The sequence below is a fragment of the Haliotis asinina genome, chromosome 1, assembly GCF_037392515.1.
Source record: "Haliotis asinina isolate JCU_RB_2024 chromosome 1, JCU_Hal_asi_v2, whole genome shotgun sequence".
NCBI classification, from domain to species: Eukaryota; Metazoa; Mollusca; class Gastropoda; order Lepetellida; family Haliotidae; genus Haliotis; species Haliotis asinina.
Window position 1 is genome coordinate 22,481,223 of NC_090280.1, and position 27,864 is coordinate 22,509,086.

The window sequence follows — 27,864 nt, forward strand, 5'->3', positions numbered from 1 at the left end:
TTCTTTAAAGAGTTTGTTACTTTTAACTAGTGCATGTGTAATGTATAGTGAAAGGTTTGATATCTGAGGTTCGTTCTTAGTCCTTATCAAATAATTTGTAATACATTTCTTTCGAAGATCACTATAAAATCTATATAAGAGTGAATTTCATTTTCTATCTTTATATGCATAACTGACATATTCCTTCCGATTTTGCAATGAACAATTTTCTTCCCTCATTTTCGACAAGCTCTAATAAACCTAGCCCATATTTGATTAATTGGTTCCCTAAAGTTTCCGGCGTGAGTATTGATAAACAAAATTCCGGTTGAAATAAAGTCTTGAAAGTTTTGTAATAGGCATAACGTGAACTATCTTCTAAAGTTGAATGCCACTCGAGCTAAATATATTTACAGACCGAGTTCTTAATTCTTTGAGAAACATGCCTACACTTCCTCCAACTGATTGACAAAACCATACATAAAACCATAGCCATGGACAAATAGAAGATTCCTTACACGCGATACCTATGTAATTTCCCCCATGTTATCTGAATGTAAAGTCATGTTGTAGCTATATTGGGAAGACGTTGTTCGTGCATATCAAGAAGTTTGAACCTGTATTTTAAACATGTGGGAATTAATATATATTGGCTTTCTCCCACATTCACCATGCATCATACAATTTGGTGTAGAGGAGTCAACACGAACTTTTTGACATGCCAATAAATGGATCTTCTCCAAACATTCATACCGCTGGAATCCCCATACCTCTGAGTCGTATGATAAAGTTGGTTGTATCATATGGCTCACATATTCTGCATTACTGTTTAAGAAAGTTCATTTAATACGGTTAACGCTACGTTGTTTTGTGAAAATGTAGGTTGAGTGAACGTCCATCGTGGTGACGTGTGAGTATTAACTGAACCGTTGCTTTACCTGTATACTTTTGAATGTTATCGAGACCAATGTAGTATCTGCAACAAATCTACATGTGATGTTTATGTTCTCTGTTAGCTGATTGCTTTGTGAACATGCTGTGATAATTCGTTGTAAACCATTCTGTTAATGACTACGTAGCACACCATTCAGCTGCTGGTCGTTTATGTACGGGGGAATATAAAGGAGGTTCTAATTATCACCAGGACGTTTTCAGGGTAGAAACTTCATTTTTGATTTTTGGACCTTAAGACTTCTTTACACTGTCACCATCCACAGTAACATATTTCTCCCAACATTTCTTGACCTTGTGCAGACCTCTTAAATAGACCCCCTAATTTCATGTAAACACTCCGTCTCTTCAATGACCTCAAAGGTATCATCATAATGGTGTCCACATCTTGGCTCATTTGTCAGGGACATATGTTCAGTTTGAAAATTCCGTTTTACATCTCACAAGTATCAAAAGATGGACTGTCTTCATCATAAACAGATTTCATCTCCTTTTGATTCTGTCGGGCAGTGCAACCATTCAATTGCAAAAGGTTGATAACACTGCATGACTCAATCTTCTGGAAACATGGGGTTACTTGTGTTTAGGATGAACTACCAGAAGAATTAATAAAGTGAAGCAAGACGTTACTGGTCCATTAATTAGATAGGGATTACTGACATTGCCTTGTCGTTTTCAGCACAATTTACAATACATTCCTGGCGATAAAATTATTCTTATTTTACTGCATGAGTCTGAGGTTTGCTGAGTTAGAGAGCGTAACAAATATACAAACCATTCACATCTTTGTATGTAGAAGCTTTCTTGGAGTGAAGACATTGACACCAACCTACACAGTATTGGGTATATGTGGCAGAAATCCTTTGTATATTCTTACATTTAAATGTTCCATGAAATATTGAATTAGAGTATTATATGTACCTAATTTAAGATAGCATATTTAATGCAAGTGGCAAGAATACAATGTTCGCTTGAACCGGACTCTCACTCCCATCGCTTCTGCAGTTCTAAACCTAGAAGTTATACTTTCTGAAAGGGTACTTTTGGCAGCATACCTCAAGTAACTAACAATTGCAAAATACCCTAGGAAGAGAAGTGTCAGACAGGAATTAAAGACAGGAAACAGAAAGCAGTGGTGGTACTAGAAGAGCATGTCTTTGATGACTGGACGTGTTAATGACAGACTGGTAAATAAGTGGAAACATGAAGTAGTTGGAATACATATTTTAAGAACCAGTATGTAATGACGTCTTCCTTCCTGGTCATTAACAATCTATTACGCCCAGCTCCATTGAAAACTGCCTCGTGCCTTTGTCCGATCTGAAACCACGTACAGTTAAAATCGTTTTCTGTGCCACAGTACAGAAATACACAGCTGTATCGTATTCGAAGGGTGTTATTTCACATTCCATTTGTAAGTTCAGCATTTATCATCCAAAACTGTGTACAACAGGAGATATGGATTGTGTCAGATCAGACAACATCTCCTAGGAGATATCATTTTAACAGTAGATTTTGCACAAAGCCCTGACAATGCTATGACGTCATGAACTCGATAACGTCACAATGTTATGACATCGATGCACCGGAAGTCTGATGGCAGTGCAGTCTTCAGACATGTACAGTTTTCACTGAAAACTAATCAAGAATGATTTTGGATGACAAACAGAATCTCACTCTCGTGTTTACTGATATCAATTATATCAATACCCGTTGGTAAAGGTGAAAATATCCTTGCCAAGCCTCGGATATTTGTTACTTTATCAACTTGTGTTGATATATTTGATATCAGTAGACATTTCGATGAGATTCTCTATTTTTTTACCAGAGTGGTTGACTGATATCTGCAGGAAACGGGTTGTTAACAGTTGTTCAAATGTCAGCTGGTGTTAAGCTACAGATCACGATACGTCAGTCCTAAGACAAATACCTCCTGAGGAATACATTCTAGGTAGAGTGATACCAATCCGGAAGTAGGATAGCAGTAATGTGAATTCCTGTATAATGTGGGACATCTGTTTGAAGTAATCTGGTTGATCAAATTTGCAGCATTTAAAACGAAAGTAAAACTTTTAAAGCATTTATAGAAGACATAAAAACAACGATTTAACGATTTTTAGCGATTCTTATTGAATTGTGTCTGAGAGTGTTAGTCCGTGCGTGCGTGCGTGCGTGAGTGCGTGTGTGTCCACGCGCGCGTGTGCATGTATGTTGAGAATGGGTATTATATTTATGTAGAGTTTTATTTGAGGTGCTGACAATCAAAAGATCACAATCGGAAACCGATCTGTTACTTATGATTTATGTAATTAAGAAATTGTGGAGCCTTAGCCGACAAGCCCATCCATTTAGCTCATGTGCAAATTACCATGTGCAATCCTTTTATGTGTGTAGTGTTTGATATATAGAGAAACCTAAACTATGTCCCATGTAATACCTTATTTATCAAACGAGTGAATGGTTTGGTATCTAAATCGCTTTCGCTCGTTAGATACCGATGCCATTCACGAGTTTTATAAATATGGTGTTACGCGGGACACAGTTTCGTATTTTATTTATTACTCACCCGGCATTAGCAAAATAATATCGAGCAAAGTACTTCTTTACTAGGAATTCCACGAGTGTGATGACACTAAGCTTTCCGAGAGTCAAGCAAGGTCTAATGCTATTGTGACCGAGGTATTAGCACGTCATAACAATAAAACACTTTGACGTCATACGTACGCCATCACGCGATGTTATCACACAATGTGTAACTTTCTAAAATTACCTAACAGTGATATCTACAACGGATGAGTAATAAAATGTCGATCGGTGTGTTGAGAAAGCATAAGAGTTAAATCTTTCTGATAAAACAGGTTAAAGCTATATTGATTGAAAAATTGTGTTTTCACATTATCTCTGTTGATGAAATAAAACATAAGTTTCGTGAAACGAAAATAAAAGGTTTTAGCTTTATTAATTGAATAAGAATGTTGATGCTAAATCAGTGTTGTTAATATACTTTGATATACATCAGTTAAGCTCAGAGACTAATACCAGTACAATCCTCTGTTAAAAATGGCATCGTGGAAAACATTTCCTGTTGTTGGGTGATTAGTAAATGAAGTACTCTTGTTTTGGCAGCTGAAACGTTAGCTTGTTGAGATGTTAAACTGTATAGGCTCTGTTGAAAAGTGGAGACACGTGCAGATGTGGAACTGTACCGTCAGTTTAGGTTTCACCTAGTACTGTGGTCCTCTGCTGAGGAAGATGAAGGATGGAAAGACGTGTAGATGTGGAACTGTACCGTCAGTTTAGGTTTCACCTGGTACTGTGGTCCTCTGTTGAGGAAGATGAAGGATGGAAAGACGTGCAGATGTGGAACTGTACCGTCAGTTTAGGTTTCACCTGGTACTGTGGTCCTCTGTTGAGGAAGATGAAGGATGGAAAGACGTGTAGATGTGGAACTGTACCGTCAGTTTAGGTTTCACCTGGTACCGAGGTCATTTGTTGAGGAAGATGAAGGATGGAGAGACGTGTAGATGTGGAACTGATCCCGCAGGAGTCGTTCGTAATCGTATAGGGGTAAGACATCGTTGTTGGAAGCACGAGGTACATCACTGAAGTCACGGGATAATCTCTCTGCCATCACAGTGAGATATTCACCACATCTGTAATCACAACATTACACTTATGTTACACTTGCCCATAGGTGCATGTATTTTTCTTTCAAGCAGTGTGCAGCGGAAATCACCTCCTATAAACCACTTCAACTATGGTCATAGATTTCCAAAACATTTTAAGCAAATTGTGCATCAGTTACATAGATACATTTGCTACTTTCTCTGTCATTTCCACAGGTAATCGATGCCGGCGTTTATCTAAGATTTCTAAAGATACGTTGACTAAATGGTCTTTGACACAGAAGACAGCAACCGTTCATATGAAGATTTGTTCACTAGTTATTACGATGACTGACTCCAGCACTTAAGATAAAAACATGAAAACGTGTACCTGTTGTCCTGGTTCTCTGCAAGTAAAACAAAAGACTTGTACATTTCTAAACGGATCGATTCATCCAACACTGAGTAACAGTAAAGAATTAGTCGCTCTCAGACTAGTCCATCAACATGACCAAAACCAGAACACTATAAATATGGCTATACTCATATGGGGAATCGAACCTGCGTCTGTGGCGTGAACACCTTATCCACTGGCCTACCAACCGCTCCAATACTGAATAAAAGAATCAAAACAACTTCACAAACTAAAATGAGAACAAAATATTGCAGCACGTCAAGGTGAACCACGGATATGCCCGTATACCGTTCGAGGCTGCATTCAACAATATCCCAGCTAGACTACGCTTGTCTGATACATGCCAGACTTGCCGAGAACACCCAGTGGTTGATATAAAGAGCGTCGATATACGCAACTGGGATACGTCGGAAAAACATGCATAATCAACCAGTGTTTCTCACCTGTTGTAACATTGGTTGTTAAAGACAAGTTCTGACCAGGCCCTCACGTTGGGGTATTTTTTTGTTGGTTGTGGTGTGTTGGGGATTGGAGGGGTGGGGGTTGAAACTTACATTGCATGCAAAAATATTCATGCATTCTTTGTACCTTTCACGTCCTTGCAGACAAGAACAGTGACTGCTGCCACCACAACTGCCACAACAGTCAGCATAATGGAGTAGATAGCTACGATGGGGACGATGTCGTCTACGTTTGCATCACCTTCTGATGCAAGACAAAGATGACACATATCTGTATAAAGTATGATAATTCATGTGACAATATAGCGACGTATTTCACCATGGTGTATTTTCTAGTTCCTGTTTAAGCACTGATTAACTTTATGACATAAATAATGTCAACTGACAAAATAGTATTTTGCTCTACAAGAACTATGACACAATAAAGTAAACAAGCGATGAGTAAGGAAGAATTCACCGGGATGACCATTACAGCTCTCCAGACTAGTGGATCCTTTTCCCCAATACGACCCATCACCAATATCTGGTAGTGCTTTATGAACATTGAGAAATGTCATAACTATTCGGACATCTAGAATATCCGACTTTATTTACAATATTATAGCTATTCTATTATGGCTATTTCAGACTAAATAATCGGGGGGAGGGGGGGAGGTCTCTTTGGTTGGTTTGAGACACGACTACTGTTCCAGGCTTCAGATACTAGACAGTTCGAGCTACGTTTCATCATAAAATGCACGGCGCGGCAGTTCGAGTTTCACAGCCGTTCCACTGTCTGTAATCGAGTATGGAAGAGACAATCCAATGACCAACAGCATGACCATCGATCTGCGCAAATGGGAACAAATGATATGTGTCAACCATGTCAGCGAGAACGACGTGCCGATCCTTTTAGTTGCCGCTTACGACAAGCATAGTCGACGTTTATGGCAAGCATGGGTTGCTGAAGACTATCTACCATGGACGTGTAAGAGTTCTTCAGACAGGAGATAATTCGAGCTACGTTTACTCGACATATCAGTACCCTATACGACAGTTCGAGTTTCACAGTGGTTACACATCATGCTAGTTGTTAACCTTCAGACACCAACCTTCTATTTCCTGGTAGCTCCCATCGTTTTCATTTTCCCTGTGATACGACACCAGACTGATAAACGTGAACATTGAACGTGAGCATAATGAGAGGAAATTATTAAGCTGTGGCACACTCTCAGTTCATATCGCGCTTCAAGTCGTGTACAGTTTTGCCTGGTTGTTTTGTTGTTTAGCGCCGCACTCAGCAATATCACAGGTATATGTCGACGGTCTGTAAATAAATGGTTCTGGACCAGATAATCCAGTGTTCAACGGCATAAGCGTCGATCCCGTTCGTCAGCTTTTACGACAAGCATGGGTTGATGAAACCAATTCTAGCCTGGATCTTCACGGGTAATTACACCTAGGTCGTGATGAAATATTTATTCATCTTACTTGAAGATTGATGAACATACTCACCGATGACGAGCACATCCTCTCTCTGGAAGTTTAAAGTGTGTGGGAACAATTATACATACAAACTTAAAGTATATATTTATTTCTTACACACTGATATTACCATTTTTCTCCATTTAGAAGTTTAAGAGTTTAAGAGATACTTTACCTCATACGGTATGAGTTTCAGGAGATGGTCAATCAGTGCTAATAGTTGTCAGAATTTTAAAATGTTGATATACCTTTAGTTTTGTATGTTGACAGCTTACCAAAAGTCCAAGACTGATTTTCAGACATTCTACATAACACTACCCTTTTAAAAATTCGTATGACCTGTTTAACGTCATCTGATTTAACTGACGTGACGTACTAGAATGACGTCCAGCACCAACCTGCTATCTCCTCGTAGCCTCCATCTGTGTCTGCGTCACGGGTGTATGTGACAACGCTGGGGAAAGGAAATGTAGAAAGTGGTTGGAATCAAGGATATTTAGAAAAACAATCCGCTTTCCTCAGACACAGGATCTTGCAAAGGACAAAATAGCTGTTACACTTATATGCATGAATGTGTTCACAAAAAGGATAAGCAAGTTCTGCCTTATCGGTAGTTCACGCTCTTATAACATTTGCCTGAAAGAACGAAATCTTTGTGACAAGAACAGCTCATTAACGATGTGCCATTAATTCTGCTTGGGCTTATGCTCCACATATACTGCTACTAATAAGTCAAATATAGCTAATCAAATCACTGTATTTGTGATTAAGTGTTTCCACAATACCCTTGAAAAATAGCAGCTACTACAAAATTTTAAGTCAGCTGTTTACACATTTTGCCTTACTCACCGATAATATGTGCATCCTCTACCTGAAACAAATAATTTTATGTAAATAATGACATATGCACAATGTTAGATGAAAAAAATAAGATAAACGATCCACCATTTGCTGGAAATCACCTTTTCACCTGCAAATCGCGTGAAAATGCATAAAACTTGGCGTTTTCACAACACATTGTCAGATCAGTCAACTGTGTACCAAAATCACACCGAAAGTTTTAACTGCACCAAATTGTTGATTTTGGCACAACACGTGATCGAGCACATCTTTGACAACCATTTGTCCCGCCCGAGATCGCCACATTGTCTTCACTGATTTTTAAGGAACAGGTTCAAGCGAGCCTCCAGGACAGATATTACCATTCATGGAAGAAGCGACGGTACGACAGTGATTACGTCAGCTGGGACTGCGTGCGCATAAGCATTCTGTTTACTGACGAGTCCGGATTTATCTCAGCCATGCGTATACAAGGATCAGAGCGACGTGGACAGCGTAACGCTGATTGCTGAGTTCAGCAGGGTTGAAGGAAGCGTAATGATTTGTAGCGAGATTGGTAGTGATGGCAGGACACATGTGCACGTCTGTCATGGTCGAGTTACAGCTCAAACGAATACGTACTGAGAACAGCAGTTGTTCCTGTTCCCAACGCCTTCACATTTTGCAGCAGGATTATTTAAGTGATGGCCATACCCGTTAATGACACTGACTGTGAAACTTTTAAGCGCGTTTGGAAATGAGTTTGACCCCCTTCAACGTTATCGTTAATTCATGTTTGCACTAAACTGAGAATGACTACTTTTGATTTTACGTGTGTTTCAATCTTGTTTGGCGACTTCGGTTTCAACAGGGACAAGTTCTTTTCTTCGTTTATCACGGATATTCAACGTTTTATCCCAGTGATGCGTTTCTAAAGTAGTTCAGAATACTTTCACCGCCTTCTCTTACAATCTGTCCCCTCTCTCAAAACCTTCCTAAAAGCCGGTCTCAGATTCCATCTCCCCACAAGAGACTTGGTCTTCTTCCTTGATGAATAGTCACCATCAAGGACACTTTTACATTTAATCAAGATACACCACAGACACGTCACAAATCACACCTAGAGAGAATCACTTAATATAGGTAGGACAAAATCATCATTTCCTTGAAAATGTATCACATGTCAGTATGAAGTGAAATAATTATCAGCTAGCTTTCTACTGAGTATGGGTGGAAATAGACATCAGACGCTACATGCAAAGGTATTATAATATGTTTTGCAGACAAAGAAGAGGCATGAAATCAATACTTATTAGTATTGTTTAACATTTCTATAGGAGTATATATGTATGTGGGTTGTGGGGTAAAACTGTTTAAAGTACTACTCTGGTAACTATCCGACGTCCCCTTTCCCCCTTTCCCCCTTTCCCCCTTTCCCCCTACCCTCTCCCCCACTCTAGTGACGATGCACTCAACACATACACATACACACACGCACACACACACACATACATACACACATACGCACACGCACACACGCACACACGTACACACTGCGATGAGTATCTGTAATTACTGAACCAAAGTAGTCAAGAAGTGTTTGTGAGAGAGGCCACTTCACGTCCCTCTCGAGTTCTAGTCATTCACTATCACATCACACCGTATTACCTCCACGTCTCTGTTTTCTACAAACAACAACTATGACGACAACGGCGATGACCACGATCAGGACGGAGCAGACAGCAGCCACGGGGACGATGGAAACGACACCAGATTCACTAACCTCACGGACTGAAACATTTAATATGGACAATATTCAGTTCAGTATAGTATAATCATGTTTGCTTTTTCCAAAAATAACATCCAAGATACTTTGCTTTATTTAAGGTACATGATGTGCTTACAAAATACCAGAGATATCATTTATACCAGGATTACAAATATAACCAGGGCTGCACCGTATCTACGAATTTGAGTGGGTGAGTGGATGAGTGAGCGGGTGAGCGGGTAAGTGGGTGGGTGGGTACGGGTGAGTGAGTAAATCAATGAAGTTTTATGTCACTTATACCCCAGTCACATCATGCCTCGTCAGAAGATTTTAATTAGATTCATGACATGTCAAGTGGGTTCACCCTTCCGATGTTCATCTGAAATAACACTTTCAAACTGCAATAACACCAGTTGCGTTCTCGATACAACACCCATCAATCCATTTTCATACACGGATCCAATAATAATGGTCAAGTTGCCAGTCAACCAGCCAGTGAGCCAGTCAGTCCGTGAACCAGTCAGTCAGTCAGTCAGAGCCAGCCAGTCAGTCAGTCAGTCAGTTATGCGACTTTAGGAACAATACCCCAGTAACATCACTTCACTTCAGGAGACTTTAATAGACATATTAAATGGGTTGCCCCTGCCATGTTCATCTGAAATAATCTTTCAGTGGTGCACTGCAAATTCACAACAACAACATCACTGTCTACGTCAGCTCAACAACAGACCATGCAACGTCGGAAACATCAGCGTTCTCATTTGTGCAGGCGAAGTTGTAAAGAAACGGAAACATGCGAAAAGTGTCGATATGTCACATATCAAGAGACAACTAGGATTCCGAGTCATCTGTGCCGCTTGATTTCTTTTTAAATTTTCGAATTAACAAAAACATTTGGAGAAACACTTTTTGGAGAATCTGAACTTACAAAACATTGTCGTGATATTCACATTAGATTGACCCTCGTACAAATAATCTTGGATTTCATTTCATATCTGCTCATAATGAAGCTAAATAAAGTTCACAATAATAACAAAGTAAAGCTAGTAGAGATTGAAATTACCACTCTTCGATAAATAGTCCATTAAACATTAACATCATGTATTTTGTCATAAAATGAAAAATTAGTCATGAACCCCTGATTACGGGTTGATATGGTTTTCTGTTAGTGGTTGAATCTTTGGGTGCCATTACTGTTGGTGTTCCAGCGGGTGTTCCATAAGGTTAAGGTGAACAGAAAGGCAGGCGTCATCCATGTTATGTTATAGATTTCATTCTTGAAGTGTTGACTTACAGAAGACCTCCAGTGTCAGGTTCCGTGATGAACTTCCATGGCTGTTGTTGACGTGACACGTGTACTGTCCAGACACAGACACATCTACAGCTGGTATGTACAACACAGCCTCCCTGTGTCCTGTCATGACCACCTGTCTGGATGTGTCCCACCAGGTTACAGTGCAGGAGGGGTTACAGTCAGCAGAACATATTACTGTTACAGGTTTCCCTTGTTCTACCTCCGGCTTATCCCTTGCGCCTTCAAAGTGTACCTGGTCAGGTCCATCTGTAATGCATGTGAGATGGTCAGCTAACATCGGAAATCTATTTCTCAGATATAAGTTTGCGTCTGTGACGTAAATGTAAACAGTAAAGACAAGCTTCTTGGTTTGGCCTGTGGGATTCACACTAATGACAAACCTCCATGTCTCGTATCAAGTTGTGTTTTCCTCCCACAATAAGTACAGGCTACAGCTGGGACACCGTTGTAACTCACTCACCCACTGGGTTGCTATGTGTAACTCTTGACAACATATCCGAGTGACCTTACAGTGACGTCATACCAGGGCCCCGTTCCTCAAAGCGATCTTAGCGCTATGACGATTTTAACCCATACTTTAACATAGACGATTGTTACTCCCATACTTTACCATAGACGATTGTAACTCCCATACTTTAACATAGACGATTGTTACTCCCATACTTTACCATAGACGATTGTTACTCCCAAACTTTAACATAGACGATTGTTACTCCCATACTTCACCACAGACGATTGTTACTCTCATAATTTACCATAGACGATTGTTACTCCCACACTTTACCATAGACGATTGTAACTCATACTTTACCGTAGATGAGTCTTTGAATGTCATTTAGAAGTGAAAACACATAAAGAAGTTGATATCCATAAAAATCTTCAATCTTATTTACCGTAGATGATTGTAACTCCCATACTTTAACATAGACGATTGCAACTCATACTTTACCGTAGACGATTGTAACTCCCATACTTTAACATAGACGATTGTTACTCCCATACTTTACCACAGACGATTGTTACTCCCATACTTCACCATAGACGATTGTTACTCTCATACTTTACCATAGACGATTCTAACTCCCATACTTTACCATAGACGATTGTTACTCCCATACTTTAACATAGACGATTGCAACTCATACTTTACCATAGACGATTGTAACTCCCATACTTTAACATAGACGATTGTTACTCCCATACTTTACCACAGACGATTGTAACTCCCATACTTCACCATAGACGATTGCTACTCTCATACTTTACCATAGACGATTGTAACTCCCATACTTTACCATAGACGATTGTTACTCCCATACTTTAACATAGACGATTGTTACTCCCATGCTTTAACATAGACGATTGTTACTCCCATACTTTACCATAAACGATTGTTACTCCCATACTTTACCATAGACGATTGTTACTCCCATGCTTTAACATAGACGATTGTTACTCCCATGCTTTAACATAGACGATTGTTACTCCCATACTTTACCATAAACGATTGTTACTCCCATACTTTACCATAGACGATTGTTACTCCCATGCTTTACCATAGACGATTGTTACTCCCATACTTTAACATAGACGATTGTTACTCCCATGCTTTAACATAGACGATTGTTACTCCCATACTTTACCATAAACGATTGTTACTCCCATACGTTACCATAGACGATTGTTACTCCCATGCTTTACCATAGACGATTGTTACTCCCAAACTTTAACATAGACGTACGACAGTTCGCTTTGAGGAACGGGACCCAGCTGCAGTTTTCTGAAACTTTCAACGGATCATTGAAGCAAACTTGCCACTAATTCCTATCCGAACGTACACAATATTAATTTCTGTTCTGTTTACACAACTTCAACAAAGACAAGTTGTCACAAAACTGTCACTTAAAAACAGAGTTTCAAGGAAAAGTAATGTTTCTGTAACCTAAAGCAAGGTAGGTTCTTACTCACAGAGGACATGCAGTACATGTCCGTGACTCCAGTCAGACTCCAGCCCCTCCTCCACAGCCTGGCAGCTGTAGGTGTCTCCCTGGTTCTCTCTGCTGACGTGGGTTATTGTCAGGTCATCTCCACCTGTAGGAGACTCATCACCAGATTCTAGCAGAGTCCTGTCCCTCCTCCAGTTGTAGGTCATGACCAGTGAGGGGTGGTCCGAGGGTAGACCCCGTGAGGAGGAGGAGCATGTGAGGGTGACATTCTCACCTGATACAGGTGAGGCAGGTCTGGTGATGGTAGGTGTGGCTGGCTTCTCTGTGAAAAATGTCACAGCTGTGCTGTAACCTTAACACGGGTGTCATTGTACAAGATTTCCCTAACTCCTTTATACTTGTATTTATATGCTATTCATCATTATTATCCATCAAATGTTAAACAGTTAAAGTGTTCACTCGTCACGCCAAAGGTCCTCCTTCTCCCTCCTTCCCTCACTCACTCACTCACTCACTCAGTGTTCCACGGTTACAGCAGGGAATACGTGTTGGCTGGATCGTAAAACTCCAAACCGTTTTGTTGATTAAATATGATAATTACCACACAACTACTGGCTGAATCGAGTTAAACGTACCTTCGAGAGAGAGGCGTTAAAAGATTGTGAGACTGATGGACTCGGATAAACTTATCCATGTTAACCTGCGATAACGCTTCATTGCCGGTAAGTATAGAAGAACCAGTATTTCTTTGGAATAGTTGACATACACACTATACACACAATACACACAGGCACACACGTACACTAACACGCAATACACACACGCACACACGCAATACACACATGCAGTCACACAGTACACACACGCACAAACAGTACACATAAGCACACACACAATACACACATGCACACACCGCGCACGCGCACGCGCACACTAACACACACACATCTGGATCTATGTCGCCATGTACCAGGCCAGTGTCCAATAATGTCCAATGTCCAGCTATTCATTCATGTTGGAGATGCATTACAACAGTCAACCTTTATTCTTCATATACTACTCACGTGCTACAATGAGGACCTGTCTACATCCAGCAATATTTTCTCCATTGCTTCCCTGACAGTAGTAAGTACCAGCGTCCTGTACAGTAACATTGTAGATGGTAAACCTCAGCTGTCCGGTCTGTGATGGTGAGTCCTCCACGGTGTATCTGATCCTGGTCCCGTAGCCGGTGTGACTGCTGTTGAGTACCACTACCTGGTGTGACTTGGGCTGGACCACTAACAGTCTCTCGGCAACCGAACCATTCACCCATACATAATATAGAAATCTGATATTGTCTGGTTTCAAGGTTATATTAACATCCTCGCCAACACGTGTAACAGTGTACGGGTATCCAGTTGTCATGGACGCTGCACTCAAAACAAATATTGCTCATTAAAACAAGGCTAACAGTTGACATATGTATTCAAACACAGTATTTAAGCTCGCTCAATTTAACACAAGTTCACAGATACATGCCACATATACAGGCACGCAAACGAAATGTAAACCAGAAATTAACCTGTCAAAATATCTAGTTTCTCTCAAAACTATTTTCTTAGACAACACTGGTTACTTATAAAAAGCCATGTGAAGCTCAGTTAATGTTTGTTTTTTTTTCAGCTGATAGGTACATACCACACACGTGTAAGCCCCAAAACAGAATGTGAGCCACAGACATGGCTACTAGCGTGGTAAATTCATACTGACACATCACACACTTTCACAATTGCTTTCAAACGTTGAAATATTTAGTTTCGCTGGATAATTTTTCCCTGGAAAAAGTGAGTAACTTCCCGTTGTATTTTAACATATGTTTACGTGCGCTTTACCTTTAATAGTTACTAATTAGTAGTTTACATTCACATCGGCAGACAAGTAACGTTGATGACTGATGACTCACAAATCTGGTTTTGGTGGATAATATTACAGTTATATGGCAGACGTCTGTATGTAAAAGAGTCTGGACCAGACAATCTAGTGATCAATAGCGTGAGCATCAGTCTGCTCAATCGAAATACCATATATTTATCAACTAAATCAGCGAGTCACCTACTCCCGTTATTCAGACAGATAGTAACACAGTTTACAAATCAACTAACACTGGTCAAAATATCAGTATACGAAAACAGATCTCAGTTTGAAGATATTGTGAAGGAATAATGCTGTCTTATGTTATTTTCTGACAAATGTGAAAAACAGAGATGGTGCAATTTTGTTATTGGTGTATCATCGTTGTTCCTATATATGTTGACTTTGAAATGGTTGTAGGATACCGGATATTTACAAAATGCCTGGATCAAATGATGCCTGAACGTAATAATGTTCATTCATTAACAACAACTTGAAACAGAACTTAATCACTTTTATTTGGGTACGTACATACATGGGATACATAGTTCACCGAGCGAAGCTCTGCTTGATTCATATCTCCCAATTTTTAGAAATCTTTTAAAAAACTTCTTATAGATCTCATTCCCTAACTCTCTCGCACTGTACTATGACAGATATTACATAGATTTATACCAATTCCGTTTGAATTATTCTTCTAGATATTTGACACTAAGTTTATTCCTATTTTACTAAATGAGGGGTTTGCTGCGTTAGAGAGCATAACAAATATACAAACCATTCACATCTTTGTATGTAGAAGCTTTCTTGGAGTGAAGACATTGACATCAACCTACACAGTATTGGGTATATGTGGCAGAAATCCTTTGTATATTCTTACATTTAAATGTTCCATGAAATATGGAATTAGAGTATTACATATACCTAATTTAAGATAGCATATTTACTGCCGGACATGTGGCAAGAATACAATGTTCGCTTGAACAGGACTGTCACTCCCCTCTCTCCTGCAGTTCTAAACCTAGAGGTTATACTTTCTGAAAAGGTACTTCTGGAATTATACCTCAAGCGATTAACAATTGCAAAGTCCCATAGGGAGAGAAGTGTCTGACAGGAATTAAAGACAGCAAACAAAAAGCAATGGTATTGCTAGAAGAGCATGTCTTTGATGACTGGACGTGTTAATGACAGACTGGTAAATAAGTGGAAACATGAAGTAGTTGGAATACATATTTTAAGAACCAGTATGTAATGACGTCTTCCTTCCTGGTCATTAACGATCTATTACGCCCAGCTCCATTGAAAACTGTCTCGTGCCTTTGTCCGATCTGAAACCACGTACAGTTAAAATCGTTTTCTGTGCCACAGTACAGAAATACACGGCTGTATCGTTTTCGAAGGGTGTTGTTTCACATTCCATCTGTAACTTCAGCATTTATCATCCAAAACTGTGTTCCACAGGAGATGTGGATTGTGTCAGATCAGACGACATCTCGTAGGAGAAATCGTTTTGACAGTAGATTTTGCACAAAACCCTGACAATGCTATGACATCATGAACTCGATAACGTCACAATGTTATGACATCGATGCACTGGAAGTCAGATGGCACTGCTGTCTTCAGACATATACGGTTTTCACTCAAACCTAATCAAGAATGTTTATGCTAAATCAGTGTTGTTAATATACTTTGATATACATCAGTTAAGCTCAGAGACTAATACCAGTACAATCCTCTGTTAAAAATGGCATCGTGGAAAACATTTCCTGTTGTTGGGTGATTAGTAAATGAAGTACTCTTGTTTTGGCAGCTGAAACGTTAGCTTGTTGAGATGTTAAACTGTATAGGCTCTGTTGAAAAGTGGAGACACCTGCAGATGTGGAACTGTACCGTCAGTTTAGGTTTCACTCGGTACTGTGGTCCTCTGTTGAGGAAGATGGAAGATGGAGAGACGTGTAAGTGTGGAACTGTACCGTCAGTTTAGGTTTCACCTGGTACCGAGGTCATTTCTTGAGGAAGTTGAAGGATGGAGAGACGTGTAGATGTGGAACTGATCCCGCAGGAGTCGTTCGTAATCGTATAGGGGTAAGACATCGTTGTTGGAATCACGAGGTGCATCACTGAAGTCATGGGATAATCTCTCTGCCTTCACAGTGAGATATTCACCACATCTGTAATCGCAACATTACACTTATATTGCACTTGCCCATAGGTGCATGTATTTTTCTTTCAAGCAGTGTGCAAGGGAAATCACCTCCTATAAACCACATCGACTATGATCATAGATTTCCAACATTTTTTATGCAAATTGTGCATCAGTTACATAGATTTTCATTTGCTACTTTCTCTGTCATTTCCACAGGTAATCGATGGCGGCTTATAGTCAAAGATTTCTAAAGGTACGTTGAGTAAATGGTGTTTGACACAGACGACAGAAACCGTTTACATCAAGATTTGTTCACTAGTTATGAGTCCAGCACTTAAGATAAAAACATGAAAACGTGTACCTGTTGTCCTGGTTCTCTGCAAGTAAAACAAAAGACAAACTTGTACATTTCTAAACGGATCAATTCATCCAACACTGAGGAACAGTAAGGAATTAGTCGCTCTCAGAATAGTCCATCAACATCACCAAATCCAGAACACCATAAATATGGCTTCATTATACTCATATGGGGAATCGAACCTCCGTCTGTGGCATGAACACCTTATCCACCGACCTACCGACCGCTCCATTACTGAATAAAAGAATCCAAACAAACTTCACAAACTAAAATGAGAACAAAGTATTGCAGCACGTGAAAGTGAACCACGGACATGTCCGTATACTGTTCGACGCTGCATTCGACTACGCTTGTCTGATATATGCCAGACTTGCCGAGAACACCCAGTGCTTGACATAAAGAGTGTCGATTTACGCAACTGGGATACGGTGGATAAATGCATGAGCATAATCAGCCAGCGTTTCTCACCGTTGTAACAAGCATGGTTGTTGAAGACAGGTTCTAATCAGACCCTGCACGTTGGGGTAATTTTGTGTTGGTTGTGGTGAGTTGGGGATTGGAGGTGGGTTGAAACTTACATTGCATGCAAATGTACCTTTCACATCCCTGCAGACAAGAACAGTGACTGCTGCCACCACAACTGCCACAGCAGTCAGCATAACGGAGTAGACAGCTACGATAGTTACGATGTCGTCTACGTTTGCATCACCTTCTGATACAAGACAAAGATGACACATATCTGTATTAAGTATGATAATTCATGTGACAATACAGCGACGTGTTTCACCATTGTGTAGTTCCTAGTTCCTCTTAAAGCATTATTTAACTTTATTTAACTTTATAACATACACAATGTCAACTGACAAAATAATATTTTTCTCTACAAGAACTATAACACACTAAAGTAAGCAAGTGATGAATAAAGAAGAATCATTCACCGGGATGACCATTACAGCTCTCCAGACTAGTGGATCCTTTCCCCCAACACGTCCTATCACCAATATCTGGCAGTGCTTTATGAACACTGAGAAATGTCCTAAGTATTCGGACATCTAGAATATCCGACTCTATTTACAATGTTATAGCTATTCTATTATGACTATTTCAGACTAAGTAATCGGGGTTTGGTCTCCTTGGTTGGTTTGAGACACGACTCCTGTTCCAGGCTTCAGACACTAGACAGTTCGAGCTACGTTTACTCCACATATCAGTACCCTATACGGCAGTTCGAGTTTCACAGTCGTTACACATCATGCTAGTTGTTAACCTTCAGACACCAACCTTCTATTTCCTGATAGCTCCCATCGGTTTCGTCTTCCCTGTGATACGACACCAGACTGATAAAAATGAACATTGAACGTGAGCATAATGAGAGGAAATTATTAAGCTGGGACACACTCTCAGTTCATATGGCGCTCCAAGTCGTGTATAGTTTTGTCTGGTTGGTTTGTTGTTTAACGCCTCACTCAGCAATATCCCAGCTATATGTCGACGGTCTGAAAATAACTGTATAGTTTTCCTCGTTGGTTTGTTGTTTAACGTTTTTTGTCGATGATTTGTAAATAAATGGTTCTTAACCCTATAATCCCGTGTTCAACGGCATAAGCATCGATCCCGTTCGTCAAGGCTTTTACGACAAGTATGGGTTGATGAAAAGCAATTCTAGCCTAGATCTTCACGGGTAATTACACCTAGGTCGTGATGAAATATTTATTCATCTTACTTGAAGATTGATGAACATACTCACCGATGACGAGCACATCCTCTCTCTGAAAGTTTAAAGTGTGTGGGAACAATTATGCATGCAAACTTAAAGTATTTATTTATTTCTTGCACACTGATGTTACCATTTTTTCTCCATTTAGAAGTTTAAGTGAGTGAGTGAGTGAGTTTTGTTTTACGCCGCTTTTAGCAATATTCCAGCGATATCACGGCGGGGGACACCAGAAAATGGGCCTCACACATTGTACCCATGTGGGGAATCGAACCCGGGTCTTCGGCGTGACGAGCGAACGCTTTAACCACTAGGCTACCCCACCGCCCTTTAGAAGTTTAAGAGTTTAAGAGAAACTGTACATCATACGATATGAGTTTCAGGAGAAGGTCAATCAGTGCTAATAGTTGTCAGAATTTTAAAATGTTGATAGACCTTTAGTTTTGGTTGCAAAAAGTTCAGGACTGTTTTTCAGACATTCTACATAACACTACCCCTTTAACAATTCGTATGGCCTGTTTAACGTCATCTGATTTAACTGACGTGACGTACTAGAATGAAGTCCAGTGCCAACCTACTATCTCCTCGTAGCCTCCGTCTGTGTCTGCGTCACGGGTGTATGTGACAACGCTGGGGGAAGGAAATGTAGAAAGTGGTTGGAATCAAGGATATTTACAAAAAGCAATCCGCTTTCCTCAGACACAGAATCTTGTAAAGGACAAAATAGCTGTTACATTTATATGCATGAATGTGTTCACAAAAAGGATAAGCAAGTTCTGCCTTATCGGTAGTTCACGCTCTTCTAACATTTGCCTGAAAGAACGAAATCTTTTTGACACCAACAGCTCATTAGCGATGTGCCATTAATTCTGCTTGGGCTTATGCTTCACATATACTGCCACTGAAAAGTGAAGTACAGCTAATCAAATCACTTTATTTCTGATTAAGTGTTTCCACAATACCCTTGAAAAATAGCAGCTACTACAAACTTTTAAGTCGGATGTTTACACATTTTGACTTACTCACCGATTATATGTGCATCCTCTACCTGAAACAAATAATTTTGTGTAAATAATGACATATGCACAATGTTAGATGAAAAATAAAAGATAAAAGAATTTCCTGTATAATTATACATCTTTGAAGTGGAAATAAATATCTTGCTATTTGTAGAACGATATGTTTGTAGAACAAACGCAAGCTGAGTAACACCAGTGTCTTGAAGCAAACACTTGGAAACTGAAGTCCGTTAAACATGTAAATTTGTGCACACTCTTGATTTATATCCTCTTCAAGCATCATCTTCAAGGTTCCATACTGAACAACTTTAGAAACGCGCGTATCACATTATTATCATTCATTATGGAGAATGCAAAACGAACAGAAACTGTGCTTAAATTAATCTGACTTTCAGAGATGAACTTGATGCATACCAAGAAATGCCCACGTGACCCACCATTTGCTGGAAATCACCGTTTCACCTGCAAATCGCGTGAAAATGCACAAACGTGGTATTCTCACAACATATTGTCAGATCAGTCAACTGTGTACCAAAATCACACCAAAAGTTTGAACTGCACCAAATTGTTGACTTTGGCACAACACGTGGCACATCTTTTACAACCATGTGTCTAGCCCGAGATCGTCGCATACAGGTTCAAGCCAGCCTCCAGAACAGATATTACCATTCATGGAAGAAGGGATATCGTCAGTTTCCAGACGGTACGATAGCGATTACGTAAGCAAGGGCTGCGTGCGCATAAGTATTCTATTTACTGACGAGTCCTGATTTCTTCTCAGTCATGCGTATACAAGGATCAGAGTGACGGTGATTGTTGAGTTCAGCAGGGTTGAGGGAAGCATATTACTAATGATTTGCTGAGAGACTGATAGTCATGGCAGGACACGTGTGGACGTCTGCTGTAGTCGAGTTACACCTCAAAATGACAATTACTGAGAACAAGAGTCGTTCCTGCTCCCAGCATGGCGACAGATCAACGTCTTCACATTTTGCACCAGGATTATGCAAATGACGACTATACCCGTTACTGACATTGACTCCGTGAAACTTTTGAGCGCGTTTGGAAATAAATTTGATCCCTTCAACGTTTTCATTAATTCAACTTTGCACTCACTGCTTTTGTTTTTTCTTGTGTTTCAACCCTGATTGACAATTTCAGTGTCAAGAGGAACAAGTTATTTTCTTCGTTGAAAACGAAGTTTCAACGTCTTATCCCAGTGATGCGTTTGTAAAGTAATTCAGTATACTTCACCGTCTCCTCTCACAATCTGTCCTCTCTCAACCTTTTCCTTAAAGCCGGTCTCAGATTCCATTTCCCCACAAGAGACATGGTCTTCTTCCTTGATGAATAGTCACCATCAAGGACACTTTTACATTTAATCAAGATACACCACAGACACGTTACAAATCACACCTAGAGAGAATCACTAATATATCGGGGACAAAATCATCATTTCCTTGAAAATGTATCACATGTCAGTATGAAGTGAAATAATTATCAGCTATCTTTCTACTGAGTATGTGTGGAAATAGACATCAGACGCTACATACCAAAGTATTGTTACATGTTTTGAAGACAAAGAAGAGACATCAAATCAATACTTATTAGTATTACTTAACATTTCTATAGTTGTTTATATGTATATGAGTTGTGGGGTAGAAGTAACGTCTGGTAACTATCTGACGTCCCCTTTCCCCCGCTCCCCCCTACCCCCTACCCCACTCTAGTCACGATGCACTCAACACATACATATACACACACACGCTTGCGCGCTTGCACGCTTGCGCGTAAACGCACACGCACACACATGCGCACACACGCCCACACACGCGCACACACACACACACACACGCACACACACGCACACTCACGCACACTCACGCACACACACGCAACACGCTATTAAGTGAGATCGGTATATGTAATTACTGAGCCAAAGTGGTGAAGAAGTGTTTGTGAGAGAGGCCACTTCACGTCCCTCTCGAGTTCTAGTCATTCACTGTCACATCACACCGTATTACCTCCACGTCTCTGTTTTCTACAAACAACAACTATGACGACAACGACGATGACCACGATCAGGACGGAGCAGACAGCAGCCTCGGGGACGATGGAAACAACACCAGATTCATTAAACGCACGTGCTGAAACATTTAATATGGACAATGTTCAGTTCAGTAAAGTATAATCCTGTTTACTTTTCAGAAACAAACAACATCCAAGATATGTTGCTTTATTTAAGGTAATGATGTGATTACAAAATACCAGAGATATAATGTATACCCGGATTACAAATATAACCAGGGCTGCCCCGTATCTGCGAATTCGAGTGTTTGAGTGTGTGAGTGAGCGGGTGAGCGGGTGAGCGGGTAAGTGGATATGGGTGAGTGAGTAAATCAGTGAAGTTTTATGTCACTTATAACCTATCACTCCTCGTCAGAAGATTTTAATTAGGTTCATGACATGTCAACTGGGTTGACCCTTCCGATGTTCATCAGAAATAACACTTTCAAACTGCAATACAACCAGTTACGTTCTCGATACAACACCCATCGATCCATCTCCATAGAGGGATCCAATAATAATGGTCAAGTTGCCAGTGCTACTGTCATTGCATCCATTTGAAGGGAGTAAAAACTTCATTACATATCTCATTCAAATATAATCTTGAATTTTACATATTCTGTCACAAAGCATGTTTCCCGAACCTGTGGAGGCCTTACTGAACACCTCTAGTGTCAGGTTGCGTGATGCATTCCCATTGCTGTTGTTGACGTGACACGTGTACTGTCCAGACAAAGACACATCTACAGCTGGTATGTGCAACACAGTCTCCCTTTGTCCTGTAATCACCATCTGCCTGGATGTGTCCCTCCAGGTTACAGTGCAGGTAGGGTTACAGTCAACGGAACATCTCACTGTTACAGGATTCCCTTCTTCTACCTCCAGCTTGTCCCTTGTGCCATCAAAGTGTATCTGGTCAGGTCCATCTGGAGTGCATGTGAGATAATCAGAATATAATAATTTGATAACTTGATATTTTCTTCTATCATACCAATACTACCTTATATCAATTTCACTTGAATTAATTTTTCATCAACTTTCGGTTTAGACTTTTGAAGTTGGTTAGGTTTTATTTTTTACTCATGCCAATTCTACTTTTAGTGCTGATCACATCTACATCTGCTAGCCTTGTCGAGTCCAGGCTCACCAATATAAGACTCCCAGTTTCAAAGATCTTACTGTTGTCACGAAAATATTACATTCAAATGCAAACGACGACACATTACGCACATTCTGTTTTTGTTCCTATAAGTCATACGTGTACGTATCAGTCAGGTATTCCGACTGGATGGTCGACCGCGACCGCAGCAGGGGAAACGTCCAATGTTTTGTTTGTACGAGTTGGATAGCCGCTCAACTGAGATTTTGTTAACAGCTGGAATCTCCGATCACCTGTATTTTGTGTGTACACGTCCGATATTGTCATTGGTATGCTCCGCATGACCAACGTTGACAATTCGATTCATGTATTACCGTGACGTTCCTGTATATCTCATCTGATGCCCTTACGATTATATCTCTAATGATCAGTGCCTGTACCAGATATTGTCAACGTCATGCATTTTACTGTATTCTTGTTGTAAACCCAATATTGTCACTAATTTAAAAAGAAGCACTTTTAAGGAGAAAAGTTCCATGAGTGAGTGAGTGGATTGAGTTTTACGCCGCACTCAGCGCAATAGTCGAGCTCTGTAAATAATCGAGTCTGGACCAGACAATCCCATGATCAACAACATGAGCATCAATCTGCGCAATTGGGAACCGATGTTAGTCGCCTCTTATAACAAGTATAGTCGCCTTTTATGGCAAGCATGGGTTGGTGAAGGCCAATCCAACCCAGTCCTTCACGAATCCAAACTCTCCATGACGTTCAGGGCTGTTGTCACAGACTAAGTCATTTCAATAAGTTTCATTGAAGCTTCATTCATTCAAACGATCTATTTGTTTCAACATATGTCCAAAGTGCACTGGAATTCTATCCCCTTTGTCTATGTAATGTATTCAACAAACATTGGCGTATCCCCTCTTAACATCACCCACCCTCCGGGCAGGACCCTATATTCTGAAACGTTATCAGTACATGTCAGTTAACACTTCCCTACGTCGGCGAATCTTACGTATACACATGTGCATGGGTCAGTGCACAATGTGGCGTAATGGCCCTGTGTATAAAAGTCTGAATGATATGATCAGTTGACGAGACAGGCCAGGGAGACCAGTCAGGAAAACAAGAAGCGAACGGATTGTGTGGCTAGTCGGATTGTCGGCCAAGGTCGTCACCCCAAAATACGACTACGTCGATGGTGAAGAGACGCCTTCCGACTTCTGAATGTGTGAGTTGACAGAGCGGGTCTCCACATAGGGAACATTGGCCACTCAGTCCTGTCACAGGTTTACCACTGTATATACCATCATTCGACCAAACAATAGTAAAACATGGCTGCTGCTATCTTCTTCTCTATCACTGGCTTTTGTTTTTCTTCCATCCCTTGTCCACCATCCTGAACTACCACCCGAGAGCAAGCACAAACGCACGCTCTTAGGCACGTATACTCTTAAAAAAGTAGGATACCCTGAACTTTGAAATCTGGTAGAAAGAAAACCCATTCAGGAACGTTACAATGACATTCGTTTTGTGTATACAGCATCATTTCACGTTATCACCACACGCAAACACAATGCATGGGGGAGCACGTGCACAACGTCGGACCCTCCTACACATGCATGGGGTGTCATTATGAATCCTGACGTTTCACAGGCAGGTCGATAAATCGCCGCAGACTGTATTTTTCCGATAGTTTTCTTGCATCCGTGGATGGACAGGGTTTTCAATGTTAAATCACACACTACTCACTGAAAATTGTAAACCTGAAATTTTCATGACATACTCCAGTCACCTAACAAGGGGGATAACTGAACGAACAGGTATGCTTTGAATGAAATCCATGTGGAAGTTGGTTAGGTTCTCAAAACATCCATTATTATTGTATCAACATTGATTCAATCGCATATATCTCCCAATTTCGACAATTATAGATTGAAAGTACAGTTCACTTACTGTTTTTAAGAGTATATATGAAATCTGGGAAAAGAATGCATCTTAAAACAGTTTTGAAATTATTATCATGTTGAGGTTTGAAATTTCCAGAAAGTTGTGTCCCATCCCTATCCTTTATCCATCTCCAATGAGAAATATACAAGTAAAGTGTTAACCATTACTGATGAATGAATGAAGACTCAGTACAAGGTAAAATACCAACTACTCATTCAACGTGTGACACAAGCCTTCATAACTATCACATTCAAGTTTGAATGGTCCATAATTTATATCAAGAGGACCTTCATTAACAGTTAGGTACCTTGATACTGCCATCACGTTGAAACAAGATCAACATTGAAATATTAGTTCTAAGGTAACCAGTTAAAACCCCCTTCGTTTAGTGAACGCCCACCTCTCAGCAATGTTTGCTTAAAATGTCCTGAAATTTTAGCCCCGTGGTTGGTAAAGAGTCTCCTGTGTTCCGTATTTTCCTGATGTTTTACATTACCTTGTTTTCACCTTTGCCCGTCACCCTGCATTTACATTTTCTGAAATCTGCATATTTGACGCTAGAATTGCGAGCCTAAGGAACATAAATTAACGCTTTCGTAACCCGTGTCATGTGATTCAGTACATGTATGTATTGTTAGTTTTATGTTGATCGTTTGTGTTTGAGCTGAGTGGTCCGTTTTGCTCATATTTAAAGCGCATGTCCAGGGGGGCAACAATGACATGACAAATTTTTTGGTCACTGGTGTATATTCGATAAAACACCTGACACCGACTTGCCTTTGAAGCTGAAAGCTTTCATCACAGTTTCTGGCTATGTTCTCTCCCAAAAGTTCTATATCAACGGACGTCAATAACGCCCTATTGTTAGCGCTATGAGCATACTTGGTGTGGAGTTTGGCGCTATATCAATGGACAAATTATTATGTTGTTGCTGTCATTAATTCCCAACCGAACCACACAGGTACTATCATAATAATGATTCAGGACATAAAGGTTCTGTGTAAGTTGCATGCTAAGTTGTATAGATTTGCGAGGTTCCTGTACCGTAAACAAAGGTACGTTCTTACTCACAGAGAACATCCAGTACATGTCCGTGACTCCAGTCAGACTCCAGCCCCTCCTCCACAGCCTGGCAGCTGTAGGTGTCTCCCTGGTTCTCTCCACTGACCTGGGTTATTGTCAGGTCATCTCCACCTGTAGGAGACTCATCACCAGATTCTAGGAAGGTCCTGTCCCTCCTCCAGATGTAGGTCATGGTCAGTTGGGGGTGGTCCGGGGGCAAACTCCGGGAGGAGGATGAGCATGTGAGGGTGACATTCTCACCTGATACAGGTGAGGCAGGTCCGGTGATGGTAGGTGTGGTTGGCCTCTCTGTGAAAAATATAACAGCTGCGCCGAGACCTTAACACCAGTGCTAATAAACATGGTTTTACTAAATGTGTTAAAAACATTTTAAAATATGAATCCATTGAGACATAATGAAGTAAATGCTCTGACACTTTTATTAATGACGTATTCACCTTTATTGTCAATCAAATAAGCGCCAGCGACACGTTAATACTCCTAATCAGTTTGTTGATTAAATGTTCTACACAACATTTAATCAGTTGGCTGGACTATTCCCAAGGTGCGTCGTAAAAATGACATTAGATATGCTTGTTGTTGTTACCCTGACTGGCGCTCGGGATTATAGCAACAAGACAGGTGGATTCGGATATACTGCGAGTGAGTAGTTGGTTGGACTGTTGTTAACACGTAAGAACATTCCATATATATATGGCTGCGATCTGTAAATAATCAAGTCTGGACCGGACAATCCCGTGACCAGCATCATGAGCATACATCTACGCAACTGGGATACGATGACATGTGTCAACCAAGTCAGCGCGCCTGTCTACCCGATCCCGTTAGTCGTCTCGTACGACAAGCAAGGGGTAAAAAAGACCAATTCTAATCCGGATCTTCACGGGTATACTGTGAGTACGCTTGCCATGTGTAACTCGACAAAAGCACATGCATGCACACGCACGCACACACACGAGTCTTCATATATCCTTAATTACGTTTTAGTTTAGACTTATCTACCGTTCTGTTAACTCCACTCAGTACTTACGCACTACAACGAGGACCTGTCTACATCCAGTAACTTTCTCTCCATTGCTTCCCTGACAGTAGTAAGTACCAGCGTCCTGTACAGTGACATTGTAGATGGTAAACCTCAGCTGTCCGGTCTGTGATGGTGAGTCCTCCCCGGTGTATCTGATCCTGGTCTTGTAGCCGGTGTGACTGTTGTTGAATACCCGTACACGGTGTGTCTTGGGTTGGACCAGTAACAGTCTCACAGATACAGAACCATTCCCCGCTAAATAATACTGGAAGCTGACATTTTCTGGGTTCATGGCCATGGTAACATCTTCACCAACACGTGTAACAGTGTATGGGTATCCAATTGTCATGGACACTAGAGCTGTATACGAAAAGGTAATTAAAATCAGAACTCAACAACACTAGATACAGACGTTAGACATTGCGTAAGATTAAAGTGAAAAGCAACTTAATCAGAGATTCAATATATATTTCAGTTTTCGAAAACAGATACATACCAAACCCACATAGTGCTACGGACACAATGGAACCCAGAAACATAGTCACTACAGTGGTAAACAGAAACTGACAGATACAGTCTCTGATATAATGCGTCACATAATGTAGTTTCACTAAGCAATATTTCCTGATAAACATTTCCCGGTGAACCGTACGTTGTGCGACGATATTTCACTGTGAATAATATATGTTTTTTGCGAATATGTCCTCCATCAACGCCCATATGGGTACAATGTGTGAAACCCATTTCTGGTGATCACCCACTCACGCACAGATCCAACCACTCAC

The 27,864-nt window shown here is 40.5% G+C and overlaps 1 protein-coding gene and 1 pseudogene across 1 annotated transcript; both read right to left on the minus strand.

Moving 5' to 3' along the window:
* Positions 1-4,387: 4,387 nt before the first annotated feature.
* LOC137258980 (cell adhesion molecule 4-like) lies at positions 4,388-14,130 on the minus strand (annotated as a pseudogene).
* Positions 14,131-16,603: 2,473 nt separating this feature from the next.
* On the minus strand, positions 16,604-27,377 carry LOC137259072 (carcinoembryonic antigen-related cell adhesion molecule 6-like). The gene is made up of 11 exons (XM_067796798.1): positions 27,086-27,377; positions 26,044-26,343; positions 22,580-22,846; positions 21,878-22,000; positions 19,861-19,882; positions 19,409-19,464; positions 18,868-18,889; positions 18,402-18,457; positions 17,716-17,829; positions 17,461-17,474; positions 16,604-16,789 (listed from the first exon to the last, which is right to left on the minus strand). Exons 1-11 carry the CDS (start codon positions 27,375-27,377, stop codon positions 16,604-16,606), a joined length of 1,452 nt encoding a protein of 483 aa, XP_067652899.1.
* Between the last annotated feature and the right edge of the window lie 487 nt (positions 27,378-27,864).